The following is a 17,428-nucleotide window of genomic DNA, read 5'->3' on the forward strand; positions in this document are numbered from 1 at the left end:
ATATAAAGTATTTAGAATAAACACCGGTCAACCGTACAAAGTCTTATTACTGTAGCTCAATCACAAATAACTATCGACGTGCTTAAAAACATGCTAAGCATTTGAGCGATCACAATGAACAATAATGAACATCCTTAAGTTATCGCAGTCATAAGTAAACTAAGCTCATGTCAGTTTGTTTTTTGTTTTCCTCGTAAATTAATAGTTAATTGGCGAAAAATCGGCGTTTACTAGAAAAAATAAAACAATATATTGCATTTGCAAATAGTAAGGAGTATCTAATACAAAAAAGTGAAAATTAAATTACTATTACTATGGCGACTGCTTTTATTGACATTTGGCTTGCCAACCGCCGGCAAAATGCAATGAATAGCATGATAAATAATACACCGGTGAAATTCAAATATGTGATTGCGCAGCAGGATTATACGTCGCGAAACAAACATATTTTGACATTTAATATTAAGTATTCACAAATGTTGCATTGTGATCGGGATACGATAAATAATCATGGTGAGAAATTGGCATCACGTCGCTTATTAGCTGGTCGATTGTTATTTGTGATTGAGCTACTGATATTATTTACCACCATAGGGTATGACATTTACTGTATGTTTGTGTGTTGTTTTATTTTGTCTTTTCCTTAATACTATTTTATATTATTTGTGTTTCTGTTGATATCAATAATAAATTAAAACGCTAAAAAAACTTTCAGTACATCAATACGAACGAGTACATCAATATTTGCTCTAAAAATGAATACTTTTTCTCATAGCTATGAGTGAGAATGTCTTATTACAAATCACCTACATGAATACATGAATAATTAGACTCTGAACATAAAAATGGTTTCACACCGACATGATTAATAATGTCTTTTTTAATTACTTTTACGAATATACGACTATTTACACTATGAACATGATAGGGGGTTCTTAACAGCATGAGAGAGAATGTGCTTATTTAAATCACTTTTACGAATACATGAATATTTACACTCTAAACATGAAAAGGGTTTCTCACCTGTGTGAATACGAATGTGTATGTTCAAATCCCTTTTACGAATACACGAATATTTACACTCTGGACAAGAAAATGGTTTCTCACCAACGTGAGTGAGAAAGTGTGTTGTCAATTGACTTTTACAAATGAACGAATATTTACACTGTGAACATGAAAACGGTTTCTCAGCAGATCTATGAGTGAGAATGTGTTTTCTCAAATCCCCTTTACGAATACATGAATATTTACACTCTGGACAAGAAAAGGGTTTCTCACCAGTATGAGTGAGAATGTGTATTTTTAATTCACTTTTACGAATACATGAATATTCACACTCTGAACACGAAAAGGGTTTTTCACCAGTATGAGTGAGAATGTGTGATGTTAATTGACTTTTACAAATAAATGAATATTTACACTCTGAACATGAAAACGGTTTCTGAGAACTATGAGAGAGAATATGTTTTTTCAAATCACCTTTACGAATACATGAATATTTACACTTTGAACATGAAAACGGTTTTTTACCAGTATGAATAAGAATGTGTCGATTCAAATAACTTTTTCTAATACATGAATATTTACACTCTGAACACGAAAACGGTTTCTCAAAACTATGAATGAGAGTATGTTTTTTCAAATCACTTTTACGAGGACACGAATATTTACACACTGAACATGAAAATGGTTTCTTTTCAGTTTGTCTGAAACCACCGGCTTTCAGTTTACCCTTATTTACTTTAGATATTGAGAAAGAGTGTGGTTTCTCTACAGTATTAAATGCGCCGTCTGAAACTCGCGATGAACATGTATCATTATCTTCTGCATTTTTAAGTCGACTCCCGCTTCTAGGACCTTAAAATAAAAACAATATAGTTACGAATTATTGCAGCGTTCCCAGCTGAAAAAGTTCAGACCAAAACAGAAAAATAACATATCTGATGTGATAAACGCCTTTAGACACTAAAGTAATCCCAAATCTGTAGATTTATTTTGCGAATATCTAAGCCATTCAAAAGCCCGAAAATTGCATTTACATTGTATAAATTATTTGTTCGTAGCTTGCTGGAATTCAATTATTTAATATGGTCTCCTAATTATAATATTCATATAACGCGGATTGAATCGGTGCAACGTAAATTTTCACAATCGTCAATATTTAGAATTGGATCAAATACTTTCATGATTATGATCGACTAGAGTACTTCCATATCTTCAGTTAAGAATTCAGAAAGATTTTGGCTGGTTTGTTATTCCTGCACAAATTAATATCTAACTGTATAGATGCCCATGATATTCTTGCTCAGATTAACCTTAATGTACCTCACCGTAACTTGCGTGCCAATGCTGTCTTTGCTGTGGGAAATTATAAAACCAACATCGGATTCTTTTCTCCTCTGCCGAGGATCCTCAGAACAGTGAACAAAATCTCATGAAACGGTACTGTCGATGTGTTTCAACAGCGAAGGCAAGCATTCAAAAAGTAAGCGGTGTTGTCACTCCTGACTCATGATGACACACTTGACATCTCCGCCTGGATTATGCCATAATTATACCTTTTGTAAATTCACATAGATTTTAAGACTGTGTTATTAATTATTAAATATATACTTATTAGTACCAATCTGTTAGGGCTTCCATAAGCTTGTTGGTTGGCTTAAAAAAAAACAATTGGCTAGTTTATCTGGCCACTTTACACACTGTGAACATTCACCATTCTGCCCATATTGTTGATGAATCCACCTGGTCCATAAAGATGTAGACAAATTGAAAAAATCATTCAGGCCTTGCCTAGTATGTAGGTGAAATAATTTAATCAGATGAATCTCATCCGCATAAATAAAGGTTTCAGCTCTTTAACTTCACAAACATTAACAGATGAAAGAATTAAAGGAATATGGATGTTCAAGTATGGAATTGTAAAAATAATGATGAAAGTAGGTTAAATGCTGTCGAAATGCGATCCCTCGGGCGAATGTGTGGAACACGATGTATGTGGAAATCCGTGAACTGTGTAAGGCTGAGACATGCATTATCGACAGAATCAAGAAATGGGCGCTGCGTCGGTTTGGACGTGTAGAGCGAATGTACACCAAAAGTACGGCCAAAAGTATCTACGATGTGAATGTTGATGGATGCAGAAAACGAGAAAGGCATGGCACGATCAAGTCCATCAAATACTTGAAAATGGGCATGCCAAGAGTAGGAATAATCGGCGTGCGCGCATGAGAAGATGTATGAATGTAGAGGAAGCGAGGTCTGTCTGCAAAGACAGAGTGATGTGGCGTTCTATTCTCTCTGCCTACCCCTATGATGAAACGGCGCGATGGTTTGTTTGTTTCTTTAGATGTTTAAATATGGGCAAAATGGTGAATGTTACACATTGTGTAAAGTGGGCCACTTCCACAAGCCAAGGACAGGTCATAAGCCCTAAATACCTAGACTTCTATATTATCTTCTCTTAAATGTTATTTAACTCTGTTGTGATATTTTCTTTTTGTTATTTAAATTTGCAAAACCAACCGATTCTAATGCAGCGAATCATGATAGAAAGTAGCATAACTCACCTTCAGTTTTGTGCGAGTATTTCAAATATTCTTGTTTTACATCAGGGTAATCAATGTTTATTTCCGTAAAGACCATTGTATTATCTTTTATATGTTGTTGTTTAGTGCTGGTCCCCGGTTCGGCCTTCGCTATAGCAACACCTGGCTCCTTGTTTTCGGAGGGACATGGCATCCCTTCCTCAGTAAGAAGAATATCTCCTTCAGCAACGCCAGCCAATGGTTCAGCCTTTATAGTAGCAACACCTATCCCCTCGCTTTTGTAGGGACATAGCATCCCTTTCCAAGGATGAAGACTATCACTTTTTACATCGCCAGCCCCCAGCGTAACCTTCTCAGTAGCGAAATCTAGCTCCTCATCTATGTAGGGATATAGCGGTACTTCTCCAGTATGAAGAATATCTCTTTGTTTATTGCTAGTCCCCGGTTCAGCCTTCACAAAAGCGAAATTTGACCACTGGCTTCGGTAGGGACATAGCGACTCTTCCTCAGTATGAAAAATATCTCCATCTTCGTAGCCAGTCCCCGGTTCAACCTTTATAGTAGCAACACCTGATTCCTCGCTTTTGAAGGGACATGGCATCCCTTTCCCAGTATGAACAATATCTTTTTGTGCATCACCAATCTCGGGTTCATCCTTAACAGCTACTGAAGTGAATTCCATAATCGTACCGAGGATGAATACAAATCGAACCTTCAATTTGAAGATCAAACTCCTGCAAAAAAATAATTATGCTTCACTATGAAGTATAGATTCTTGATAATTGCAATGTATTTATTTGCATAGTTGTGTGGGGTTCATAGTCCATTGATCGATGACACACGTGTTAAATAATTCACCTGAAATTATAGGGCGATGACCGATGAAGCAAGTCATTATTTTCCATAGAATCAGATACAACAAATTATGCAACTTTAACAGTATTACACAGAAACTCGAGAGCGTCGTTCTGCAGCACATTACCACCGTCCCTACCATGGAGAAATAAACAACAAAGGAACGTGGCCTATAAAGAGACCACAAGGCGCAGTCGAAGCCCAGTTCAGTTCTGCATCAGTTAGCCAGCTCAACGCAGTCACTCACTTCCAGCATGTAGTTCAGTGCAGTCTCTTCAACCCTTTCACGCCGCTTTATCTTAGTCGTCGTGTAATAAATACGCATTAAACAGCAACATCGTGTCTTCTGTCAATCTCTAACTGGGGTAGGAGTTCCAACCCCCAACAACCTCATCCTGCACTTGTCCAAAAAAACGTCAACTAGTACTTATATAATATATTTCATACAATATATATAAATATTTTTGTTAATTAATTGAGACTCTTTCTTACGACACTTTAGCTACCTATATGGTTGTTTGTTTTTAACGAAAACAATCACTATTATACGCGAAACGGCGCAATAGACCCAGCATCATTAGGTTAAGATGCGCCAGACGTGTACAGCGAATGCCTGATTCTAGCGTCCCTAAAAGGCTAATGAGCGGACACCCGGGTGGAAGGAGATTCCTGGGGAAACCCCGGCTGAGGTGGGAGGATGTAGTGGCAAAGGATGCAGCGCAGCTTCTCCAGGTGGCGAATTGGAAGACAGCGGCTGAGGATAGAGATAAAGGAGAAGTCTGCAGGAGGCCAAAGCTCGACATGGGCTGTAGCGCATACTTTACGGGCTGTTTAACCCATTACGTAATGCAGACGGTAAATATAAGTTAGAAGTTAATGAATAGAAAGCAGATAGCTGCTAAACTGCCGATATGTACAGAAAAATAAACCCATGTTGTTTATTTATATATACGCCCAATCGACATTTTTAAGGACAAATTTATGCATAGAAAACTATTATAAAGGAAATTAAAAAGACACAATGGTATATAGTAGACTTGGTGGGAGTGGAAGCGGGAGAGAGTTAGATTCAGTGATCGTTTGAAAGAAAACAACTTGTTATCAAATAAATCAAGACTGGTATGTTTGTTGGCAGACCTGAGAATTCTGGGCATAGGGGAATGAAAACCATAGTAAGTTCTATGGTTATCGGTATGAAAGAGTATGTTTTGTTTGAAGTTTCTAATTGTGATATTTAATTTTATTGAACTCAGTAGTTCAGGCGCATCAAAGAGTGAGTTGAGAATTTTAAATAGGACGAGAAGGTCGGATTTATTTCGACGGTCTTGAAGAGAAGATATATTTAAGCTAGTTTCTAACTCATTATACGTATGTTGGTCTCTGGATAAGCCCAACCTCCAGCCAATCATTCTTAAAAATCGATGTTGAAGTAATTCATTTTTTTTATATGTGAACATCATAATATGGAGACCAGATAACAGAGGAGAATACTCTGGGTGCGAGATCAGAACCGTTCATTATCCGTAGAAGCCGTATTCAGCAAGAGAATTGCCATATTAATGGGTGAATTCTGAGTTGATATCGCTCTAGTATAATTATTGGGACAATACAAACTGAACTCTTTCAGTATATTTGGATTATATATACTTCCAGATATCAGCTTGTAGAAATGTTTCCCAAGATAAAGTTGACAACGAGATTCGAGGGTGTTGTAATCCAGCATTTTTGCTAGAAATCATGATGGATACAAGAATGGATAATTATTATTTTCTTTAAGATATAAGCATCGCAAAAATCGATTTTGAGCCTTCTCTATTTCAAGGCTGTGGCTTGATTCAGAAGGGCTCCAAATTATGGAACAGTATTCTAGTATGCTGCGGACTAGTGTATCGTACAATGTGCGAATTGCAGTAGTATTATTAAAATATTAAGAGTTTCGAAGTACGAATCCAAGCATTATACTAGATTTATCTACAATACCAGTAATATGGGACTTAAATGTGAAATTCGCTTAAAAATCATGTAAAAAAATCAGTGGCCTTTGAAAATGTGTATTACGCTTAGACAAAAAGACTTGATTTATTAGTCCCATACGCAGCATAATACTGATAAAATAAAATAGGATAGAATTCATTGGTTGAGTATACTTTGATAAAGAAGCTCGCGTAGCTTTGAAACAGGTCGGTAGAAAAAAAAATGAGGAAAAACAAAGTTGCTTTTATTATTATAAAACAATAGTTTCCAAAAACATTTTTCACTTTGTGGTATGACATTTTACACTTATATGTTTATAAATTGGTATAAGTCTAACATCGAAAATAATGATATCAAATTACCACCCGTGTAAGGAAAAAACTACTTGATTTATTGGGTCCATGTGTAGTATTGAGTGAACATGATAAAAATAAAAAAAAGGAATCAAATCACTAGTTACGTAAACCTTGACGAAGAAGCTTGTTTGCTTTGAAACCGGTCGGTGGAAAATAAAAATTAGTGGTTAAAATCAAAGTTGTTTTATTTATTTTGTTATAATGAATAACCACAAAGTTAGTGCTTCAAATATAAATTTTATTGTATAAACCACTTTAATTTTAAGTTACACTAAATTTGAGTTAAACAAATAATAAATAATCAATTAAATTTAATTTCAAGTCATCTTTTAAAAATATTCCCGTTATGATTCATTTTATCTTCTTTTTCTCTCTTCCTTTCATTTTTCTGTCTCTTTCATACAATATTTTATAATAAAATAGCAACGCGTGTAATTATAAGTTAGTTTAATTCCTGACGATGAGGTACCTCGAAACCGGTCGAAGTGTAACTCACAATTAAAGTGGTTTATACAAATTTATAAACATATAAGTGTAAAGTTGTTTTTATTGACTTTATATTCATTGAAAAAGTGACGATCATTTAACCAGGGAAGACTAATTCGCCGTTAAAGCATTTTAAAATCATCTAGAAAAAATACGCAGGAGTATTCTTGATATTTGATTGCTTATTGAAGTCATCACACTACAAGAGTCTGCGTCAAAACCTATATCGGAGCAAGTCTTTCTCTTTCCAATACAGGTTTGTTTTTTCTGAGATATAAATTAATCTTACTACAAATAAGCCGTGCACCCTCTACCGACAGCCATCTTGCTGCGATTAATATTTTCAAATTTAATATAGTGACATGGTGCTTAATAATTAAGCAAAATATGTATTTCATGTTAGTAGTATTTTAGTTAAGAATGTGGAAAGTAGTTTTAGCTAAAATCGTTTTAAAACTGTGTACAATACTTCTTTTATACTGAATACAGACGCTTACCCTAGGAATTGTCACCTGTCCTGTCACTTTAAGTACGCGGAATGGCGGCCGGCGGCCATATCGTTGATAATGTTGCCAGCCTAAAGGTACTTCATATTCACGTGGCTATACTTCGGCGTATGTAACTTCAGACCTACGGGAAATTGGATACAAATAATGTTTTCTTTCTTCCTTTCACTCACTAAGCATTTAAAAATTACACATGATCCGAACGGGGAGACCAAACGACCCCAGCGCCTTCTTGTATATGGCATCAGGAGAATAAAACGCTGGAATTGTTTATGACCGTGCCATAATTTACTCATGTTTTCGCATACATATATTTTACTCATTCGTGTATTTTATTCATTTTTGTTGGTTTGCCGAATACTTATGCACAAAAAGAGAAATTGACCAAATTTGTCTATGGGGGGTTCGAATCCCCCCTTTCGATCCGGCTGGTTAAATACAGTTTCTTGAAAATGCATGAATTTTTTTATATTTATTTTAATAAAAAATAACTTCTTTTAACGACGTCACTAGTTCATGCGAATCAACAAAAGATAAGAGAGTTGTGAAATATTTCCGGTTTACGGAAAGTCAACGGACCAATCGGTAGAATTGACCGAGAATAAATGGAAGAGAATCTGAGACGTCACACGCACCAAGTCATAAGTATCTTCCAATCGCATTGATAAAAATGTGCAAGAAACAAAATTTAGTGATTGTGCGTTATCCAAAACATGATAACGTTTGAATTTTGATAACACACGTATCTATTATCAAACAAAACCAAAATAAATAAAAAATGTTTATGTATGTAAGTACGTATTATTAGCGCAAAGATTCGTATTTTTAGAATTACTCCGCCCGTAACGCCACAAGTCCTAGTCGGTGAATTCATTGGTGAATTGGCTTTCCGAAAACCGGAATTCTATTAAAATACTCCATCATTGGTTACTTCGGAGAAACGTGTGACGTAGTTCATTTTTAAAAAAATATTCGTGTTTTCGAACTTCCTCATTATGTTAAAAACATTATTTTGTACACTAAGGGCCTATTTCACCACCTCTGAGTAAGGTCTTCATTAAAACTACTTATCGAGTAAAATAAAAAATCTGTTTCACCATCGCCAAGTAGCGAAGTGCCTGAGTAAACTAGGTAGGTACCTACTTTTATTCCTTTATTAGGGCCTCCTACCAAAACAAGTTACATTAATTTACAATAAATATAAAAACAACACGAATAACAATATGGACACAAACAATAGACAACAAAAATATAAGTACAAGTAAAGCTCTTTCCAATGATCAACTGCTAATGTGCTTATCATAACCTGAGAAATAACAAAATGGTGGCAAATAAATCTGACAGCCAGCGAAGAAGGTTTGTGTTTCGATTTGTTAGTTTGGAAAGTGGGTGGTTTTATAAATTATGGAACTGATGGAGCTTGTGGATGATTTTTATGAAGAGGAAATGATTGAAATTAGGAGAAAAAATGTTTACAGGCCTAGAGAAAATAACTTCGAGACGTTAGATGAAGACGATTTCATGTCAAAATGTCTCTTGACAAAACAGGCTGCCAATGAAATCCATGGTTTTATTGAACATCAAATTCGTTCTAGAAGCAATTGGTTCGTAGAAGTTCTTTACATAATTAGGAATATTAACTTTTTATAGGTACTCTAGGAACCATAGAAATTAAAGTTAACATGTTTTTTATTTTAGGAATAAGGCTGTGCCAACAGTGATCAAGTTACTCTTGACATTAAGGTAGTTTGCAACAGGCTCATATTTATTGTCTGCTGAAGATTTCAGTGGTATGAGTAGATCATCTTCATGCCGATTTATAAAATAAGTTTCTGAGGCCAAGGCAGTTTTACGGACAACCTCCATTCGCTTTCCTCAAGATTTGGGTCCTTTAAAACATGGGTTTTATAATTTGGCACGTTTCCCAGGGCCATTGGAGCTATAGACTGCACGCGTGTTGCGATTTCTCGAAATTTTCAAATACACGGGTAGTAGGTATTGCAAATACTTCAAACAGCGTCCTAATGGACGTATGTATTTATAGTATAAAAATATTTTTCTATTACATAGTGCTACTTTAGGTTTGCCTGCTTTACAATGCGTCAGGTTTTAGACGTCCTGGACGTCCGCTGCTAATTTAGTTGGCAGTTCATGTCACGTCACAACTACGAGACGCGAACCTGATTTGTGAGGATGCACAGGAGCTGGCAGCCGACCGAGATGCCTGGAGGATCTTTGTGAACACCATATGCTCGAACTGGTAGTGGACGTGGAAGTGTGCTATTTCAATATTAGGTATCTCATAATAGTCAAAGATAGCACACATATTTACATCATTTGATATCATATTATACTGCCCCTAAAAATGTATGACAATCCATTTTGATAAAAATGACCTTTCCTTTAACTGGTACTCTTGAATGTTAAATAATATATCATTCGCGTCACCATGTATTCACCTGCACATTAATTATGTTATTTACCCCATTACCTCCCAACCTACCCAAATTGATTTGATTTCATGGGTTTCAAGAGGGAAGAACGCCGAGGTGTGTCGAAACCGAAAAGGAGTGTTTTCGATCAACGTTAAAGCCATTTTTGATGCAGATTTGATCATTAGAGATGTTGTTGCCCGGTAGCCTGGGTCCAACTACGACACTATATTTAACTCACCCTTCCTGGTGATGTGTAGCCAGTACACATTGCATCTAATAACTTTAATATCTCCATTAATATAACAAATGATGGGTTGGGATTTTCGATATTCCTTCCTTATACATTTACGTTCGGTAAAAACGTTTTTTTTTTTTGAATAATTAATGCTGATTAGGAACATAAAAAGCGTTTTATCAAATATTAGAGATATCACCGATACAACAGAAAGTTTACCAATGTGTCGCATGTTGCGTTCGTAGTAAAAGAGTAATCCTAATATATAATTGTCTCGCACACTCTTAACGTCTCACTCACGATATTACGGGTATATTTGGGAGCAAGGGAGATCATTTTTATGCGTCACACGCGCGGATAGCAAAGTTTCTTGTACTTCTCCCAGACGCCCGTTTGCTGCGTTAGTATTAGTAGCGGCTCGACTTTCGTTGGGGGCGGTTCTTTTGCGCGCACTGAGAGCATGATTAATGTTTTTAGCAATCAGATTAAAAATAGCATCACGTTTGACTTCAACTATACATAATTTAAGCAATAGTCGATTAATATTACACTTTTGCGATTTAAAATCTCCCATTTTTTGCGTGTGTAGTAACTACGCAGCACCGTAACGCGCGGAAGTTTTTAGGACAGTCCTTACTGTCCCTTGAAAGGTTAATAATTCCTTGATAAAATGCAAGTTTGAGGCTGGACAATTTAACAACAGCATTATGTTGGGTGACAGTGGCTATCGAAGCCAGCCCTACCTTTTTACACCTACCTTTTGCACATACAAAACCCAGCAGAGAACCTCTACAATGAGTCACAAATTCGCAGCCGGAATGTTGTTGAAAGGTGTTTTGGTGTCCTCAAGAGCAGGTTCCCTGAATTGCGACGGCGTGCACTACAGCAAACAACACAGCATGTGTAGTGCTGCATAATATGGCTGTAAGGATGAGCGATGACCAATTTGATTATGAGAGAAACTAAGAAACCAGGAATTCATAGATAAAGAAATTGCCAGCAATGAAATCGTCCATAACGATTTAAGAAGAAGACTGATTTTAGTATCCCACCCTAGAACAACTCCCTGTTAAATAATGTGTGTAAAAGGAAAATGAATAAAAATAATCTAAAATTGGTTGTAACAATATTTAATTAAAACATTTAAGTTTGTAAGTGAAAATTCTTGATGGAAGTTCATTGTAATTTATTATATAAATAAAACACGAGTGATACTTTAATCCACAAATTTGTTATTATTATTTGATTAATATATATTATATTATTTCATTGCAAAATAACTATTGGTAAAAAGCTACAAAAGTTAAAAAGCACACCTGTCAGTGATGGTAGACCGCTGCGAAAAATTCAAAATCAGGTCGCTCAAGTGGTTTAAACTTTGGCCACATATGTAGGTGTGTGCATAATGTGCTAAAGTAGGTGTGTTTCTTAAATTTTTACTACCCTAAAAGCACTGAGCTCTGTCGAGATCAACTCTAAGTTAACATTGGAATGCCTACGGACGAATTGTGATTGTGAGTGTGTGACATTGATTTGGGTACCTTAACACTCAAATGTCGACGGTAACGAGGCAGCTGATGAGGCTGCCCCGATAGCCTCTGAGCCCTACTGTGGGTTGCCCAAATGTGCTCTTCTTAGCGAGCTCAGGTCTTGGGCCAGGAAGCAGAGCACAATGCTCTGGCAAAAAGTACCTTGTTAACTCCACGCGAAGGAACTGATAAAAGGGTACTCTCATAGGCTTGCTTTAGACCTAATAAAGCCAGCCAAAATCAAGTGAGGGTTATCACTAGATCCCGCCCAGGGCATTGCAGATTAAACATTGCTAGAATGAACCTTTCCGAAACTTCTAGATGTAGGTTCTGCAGTCCAGATGAGGAAACACCTACACACATTATAAGTTAATGTGATGCTTTACATCATAAAAGGAGCCTCATTCTCGGGGGCCTACTGATTAAACTGAGGATGTTAAAGATTTCGCCCCCTACCTAACAGTTCGATACTTTACGGATTTGGGTTTGGAAGGGGATCTGTTACAATAGATTTTTACAGGTCGCAGTGACGTCAGGAGCTTGCGTTGCATTGACCCCATCCTCTAAAAATAATGTTTCTGAAAAGTGGGTAATAACAATTTAGATTCTCTGGTAGTAAGTACTTTTTATTTGATTTGATTTATTATGATTCACAGACAATAAACAATACTAAAAAGATTGGTATAATAATCACAATTTGTCATGTTTAGATATTGTTCATCAATTATGTGTGAACACAACATGCACAAAGTAAAAGAAAAATATATTTTTTCAAATGGACAAGCTTAATTAAATTCCATCGAAACAATGAAAGTTATTACAATAATTATACTAACAGGTTATTACAAATTATTTGATCAAACTAACATAGGGGACTATTTTATTGCGTTACAGTTCTCCTATAATTACTGGGTGTATCGTTAAAGATATCGATATTAGCATTACTTTCTACATAATTATACAATCTTAACATAGGTGATAATACATTAAAGTGCGCCATATTAGTATCGAAGGTTGGAAGATAAAATCTAGTGTACGATCTAAATCTCGGTCTGGGGAAATTCAGAGGTAAATTCTCTAAACAAAATGAAGAGTCGATATTACAATTAATTAAATTATAAAGTATATACATCAAGTCTAAAATCTGTCTTCTAAATTTCAGCTTATCTAGTCCAGAATGTTCTAGACGCTGATCATAAAACTGAAGGGTACTGGGACTTTTATCTACTTTCCAAAAAATAGATATTATATGGGAAAAGTTTTTGTTGTCATTTCACTGTTTCTGAGAAAAGAAATTATCCTCCATTGGATTGGTTTTAAAAAAAAGTTTTTGTTTAGTTATTTATACTTTGGAAATATTGAAATTTAAGTCAACAAAAAGTAACTGAATTTCATATTACTGCTTTTTTTAATAACACCACATACATTTATCGGGGACAGAGAAAGTTTATAGTGAATCTTCTCTACCCCTTGTTCGGGGATTTTTATTTTTTGAATGCGACGACATTTTACTTTATCAAGTGGCCACACTGGTGATTAAACGTCAAATTTATTAAAAAAAAAAACCGATTAAAAAACGGAAAAAAATTAATACGGTTTGGTCAATTCAACCTAATTAAGTGTTATGGGTAATGTTTAAAGTCCTAAATAGTTATCCTTTTTTTTTCAGAAATCGATACATATTTTATCACTCTTAAGGTAAATATGAAAATAATTATTCATATATGGCACTTTAATCATTTGTTTATTGAAAAATACCATGATTAAGTTTGTTTTCAATGGAAATTTTACAAAACTTGGTTTGCGGAAACTTTATACTTTATTTATTGTGTAGTAATAATTTATATTTAATAATTTATTTATAATATATAATATTTTTTAAATAATTTATTAATAATAATTATTTATTTATACATAAAAATTTATTAATAATAATTATTAATTTATATGCTAAAAAATATTTATAAGATACCTATAATAATTTATTTATAATACATAATAATTTAATAATAATTTATTATTTACAACCCCTGCTTGCACTTTTATATAACATAGAAATTTGTTTAGTCTCCCACCAGTCTGACAATGTCGGTCACGACGAAACCCGGTCACTGGTAAAAATTTATAAAATTATTATAAATAAAAGTGGAATAAAACTTTAAAGTATTTTTACTATTATAATTTAAATGCAGTTCCACCAAGAAATGTCAGTAGAAAAACTCAATATATTAATAATTTATAATTTAGACAGGTGCAAAGGTTTTCACGGTCACTGTTATCAATATGTTTCTTTTTCGGTTGATACCGTGTGTGTTGGATTTGTTCCAACGCGTCGGCTACCATTACAAGAGCCATATTCAGACTCAGTTTACCCTGAAGATGGCTCCTGCAATGGTAGCCGAAACTTCGGAACAAATCCAACACACACGGTATCACCCAAAAAAGAAACATATTAATATAATTTAGGTTCTTTTTACAAAATGGTGTACAAAACAAAATATATTTAAAAAAAATTAGTACAACTCCACTCACAGTAATTTTACATTTAGTCATACTTTTATTTCTTTTTAAAAACCATCACATTCGATTTATCGACATTCATCAGCAAATCGCATTTTTTCGCGTACATCGCAGACCTTTGTTACCTAAATTAGTAAAATAATAGTGAAAAAGATCGGATGGTAAGTGGAAATATGTGAGCTATATTCTCTAATGTATAATGATTGCAAGGCGTGTTCTCGACTGGAGACCGAGGAATACCAGGTCCCAAGGACGCACACTGATGAAACAATCGGGTGATATTCGAAGGTTTGCCGGGAGACAGAGGATAAGAGCGGGCAGGCCCGAGAGATTGTTCTCGGGGGGGGGCAGAGAGCTATCTCCTGTCGTGCACCAATTTAGTATAATTATGATGAAGTGCCTTTGCGAAACCATGAATATGTACACACTGAACATGATAAAGATTTCTAAACAGCATGAGTCAGGAAATGTCGTTTCAATTGATTTTTACAAATACATGAATATTTACGCTGTAAACACGAAAAGGGTTTCTCACCAGCGCAGCGTGAGTAAGAATGTGTATTTTTAAATCTCGTTTACAAAAAGTAGGAAATTTACACTCTTAACAAAAAACCGGTTTCTCACCGGTATGAGTTAAACTGTGTTGTTTCAATTGCCTTTTTTGAATACATGAATATTTACACTCTGAACATGAAAAGGGTTTCTGATCACTATGAGTAAAACTGTGTTGTTTCAATTGTTTCTCCTGAACACATGAATAATTGCACTCTGAACATGAAAAAGATTTCACTCCAGTATGAGTAAGAATGTGTTGTTTCAATTGACGTTTTTGAATACATGAATATTTACACACTGAACATGAAAATGGTTTCTCAACAGCATGGGTTAAAATGTGTTGATTCAATTGACTTTTACGAATGCATGAATATTTACACTCTAAACATGAAAACCGTTTCTCACCAGTATGAGTTAGAATGTGTTGGTTTAAATGACTTTTTTGAGTACATAAATAATTACATTCTGAGCATGAAAAGGGTTTTATACCAGTATGAGATAGAATATGTTGTTTCAATTGATCTTTACGAATACATGAATATTTACACTCTGAACATGAAAACAGTTTCTCACCAGTATGAGTAAGAATGTGTTGTTTTAATTGCCTTTGTTGAAAACAGGAATATTTACACTCTGAACATGAAAACAGTTTCTCGCTAGTGTGAGTTAGAATGTGTTGGTTTAAATGATTTTTTTTAAAACATGAATAATTACATTCTGAACATGAAAAGGGTTTCTTACCAGTATGAGATAAAATATGTGTTTTTAATTGATCTTTACGAATACATGAATATTTACACTCTGAACATGAAAACCGTTTCTCACCAGTATGAGTTAGAATGTGTTGGTTTAAATGACTTTTTTGAATACATAAATAATTACATTCTGAACACGAAAAGGGTTTTTTACCAGTATGAGATAGAATATGTTGTTTTAATTGATCTTTACGAATACACGAATATTTACACTCTGTACATGAAAACGGTTTCTCGCCAGTATGAGTTAAAATGTGTAGTTTTAATTGCCTTTTTTGAATACACGAATATGTACACTCTGAACATGAAAACGGTTTTTCGCCAGTATGAGTTAGAATGTGTTGTTTTAACTGCCTTTTTTGAATACATGAATATTTACACTCTGGACATGAAAACAGTTTCTCTCCAGTATGAGTAAGAATGTGTTGTTTCATTCGAATTTTTTGAATACAAGCATATTTACACTCTGAACATGAAAAGGGTTTCTTGCCAGTATGAGATAAAATGTGTTGTTTCAATTGATCTTTACGAATACTTGAATATTTACACTCTGAACATGCAAAGGGTTTATTTTCACTACCAGTGAAAACGTGATTTTTCAAATCACTTTTACGAATACTTGAATTTTTACACTCTGAATATAAAAATGGTTTCTCTCCAGTATTGGGAATGTGAGTTTTTAATTTACCCTTCTTTGAACATTGTGACGAAAGGCGCCGTTTCACAATAGTATTAGGTGCGTTGCGCGAAACATGCAATGAACGTGTATCGCTGCCTTCAGGATATTGAGGTTGACTTCCATTTCTGCTTGAACCTGAAATGAAAACAACGTATTTATTCTTGTAGAATCTTATCAAATGTGGAATGTTTAGGCACTGAATTACAAATGTTTGGAAGACGCTATGGCGGCTTATTCCTTTATTTAATGGAATGACGATTCATTCGTTCGATATGAAACTTAAATCAACCAATGAATGCAAGGAATCTATGTACATTAATGTGAAAAGTAGCAATACTCACCTTCCGTGGACGATATCAAACATTCCTGTTTAATAGAAGGATAAACAATGTCAATTTCAGTAAAACTCAGTATCTCACGTTCTATTTTACACTCTTGTTTAGTACTGGTCCCCGGTTCAATCTTCACGGTAGCGAACTCTGGCTCCTCGCTTTTGCACGGCCAAAGCGACCCTGCTCCACTATGGAGAATATCTCCTTGTACATCGTTAGTCCCGGGTTCTTCCTTAACGGTTACTGAAGCGAATTCCATTTGAACTCCTGCAAAATGTTAAGGTGTGTCAAGTTAAATGCTTAAGTGATGATTTTAGTCGTAGATAGGCGCCGTCGCGCAGTTTGTTAAACGGCCAACTGTGAATCTGGCGTAGCGGGTTTGATTCCCGCCAGTTGCAAGAAAGACAATCCAAACAATATTTTTTATCGCAATTGGTCTGGGTGTTGTGGTGTATTTTTGATAACTTCCTTCCATATCATTTTTTTACCTACCCGCTGACAACCTCCTTAAATAGAGGATTAGCGGGTTATTCCCATAGAACCATATTAGTCCAGAAACCGCGTACGCGCATCAAACTGAAGCCGACTAAACACTCATTGACTCTTTACTGGCGTCGTGGCAACACATTACGTTACTGGCGTCCGAGCCCCGTTAGACCCAGC

General features: G+C 35.1%; 2 protein-coding genes across 2 annotated transcripts; both read right to left on the minus strand.

The window, feature by feature from the left end:
• Nucleotides 1-652: 652 nt before the first annotated feature.
• Nucleotides 653-7,842, minus strand: LOC148285728 (uncharacterized). Its single transcript, XM_088230672.1, has 3 exons — nucleotides 7,717-7,842; nucleotides 3,570-4,282; nucleotides 653-1,857 (listed from the first exon to the last, which is right to left on the minus strand). The coding sequence occupies exons 2-3, from the start codon at nucleotides 4,228-4,230 to the stop codon at nucleotides 914-916; spliced, it is 1,605 nt and encodes a 534-aa protein (XP_088086798.1). The 5' UTR covers nucleotides 4,231-4,282; nucleotides 7,717-7,842; the 3' UTR covers nucleotides 653-913.
• Nucleotides 7,843-14,970: 7,128 nt separating this feature from the next.
• LOC148285729 (uncharacterized) lies at nucleotides 14,971-17,026 on the minus strand. Its single transcript, XM_088230771.1, has 2 exons — nucleotides 16,775-17,026; nucleotides 14,971-16,568 (listed from the first exon to the last, which is right to left on the minus strand). The coding sequence occupies exons 1-2, from the start codon at nucleotides 17,022-17,024 to the stop codon at nucleotides 15,046-15,048; spliced, it is 1,773 nt and encodes a 590-aa protein (XP_088086897.1). The 5' UTR covers nucleotides 17,025-17,026; the 3' UTR covers nucleotides 14,971-15,045.
• Nucleotides 17,027-17,428: the final 402 nt, after the last annotated feature.

The sequence above is a fragment of the Micrasema longulum genome, unplaced genomic scaffold (assembly GCF_059751315.1).
Source record: "Micrasema longulum isolate JH-2025_06_02 unplaced genomic scaffold, ASM5975131v1 h1tg000008l, whole genome shotgun sequence".
Classification (NCBI taxonomy): Eukaryota; Metazoa; Arthropoda; class Insecta; order Trichoptera; family Brachycentridae; genus Micrasema; species Micrasema longulum.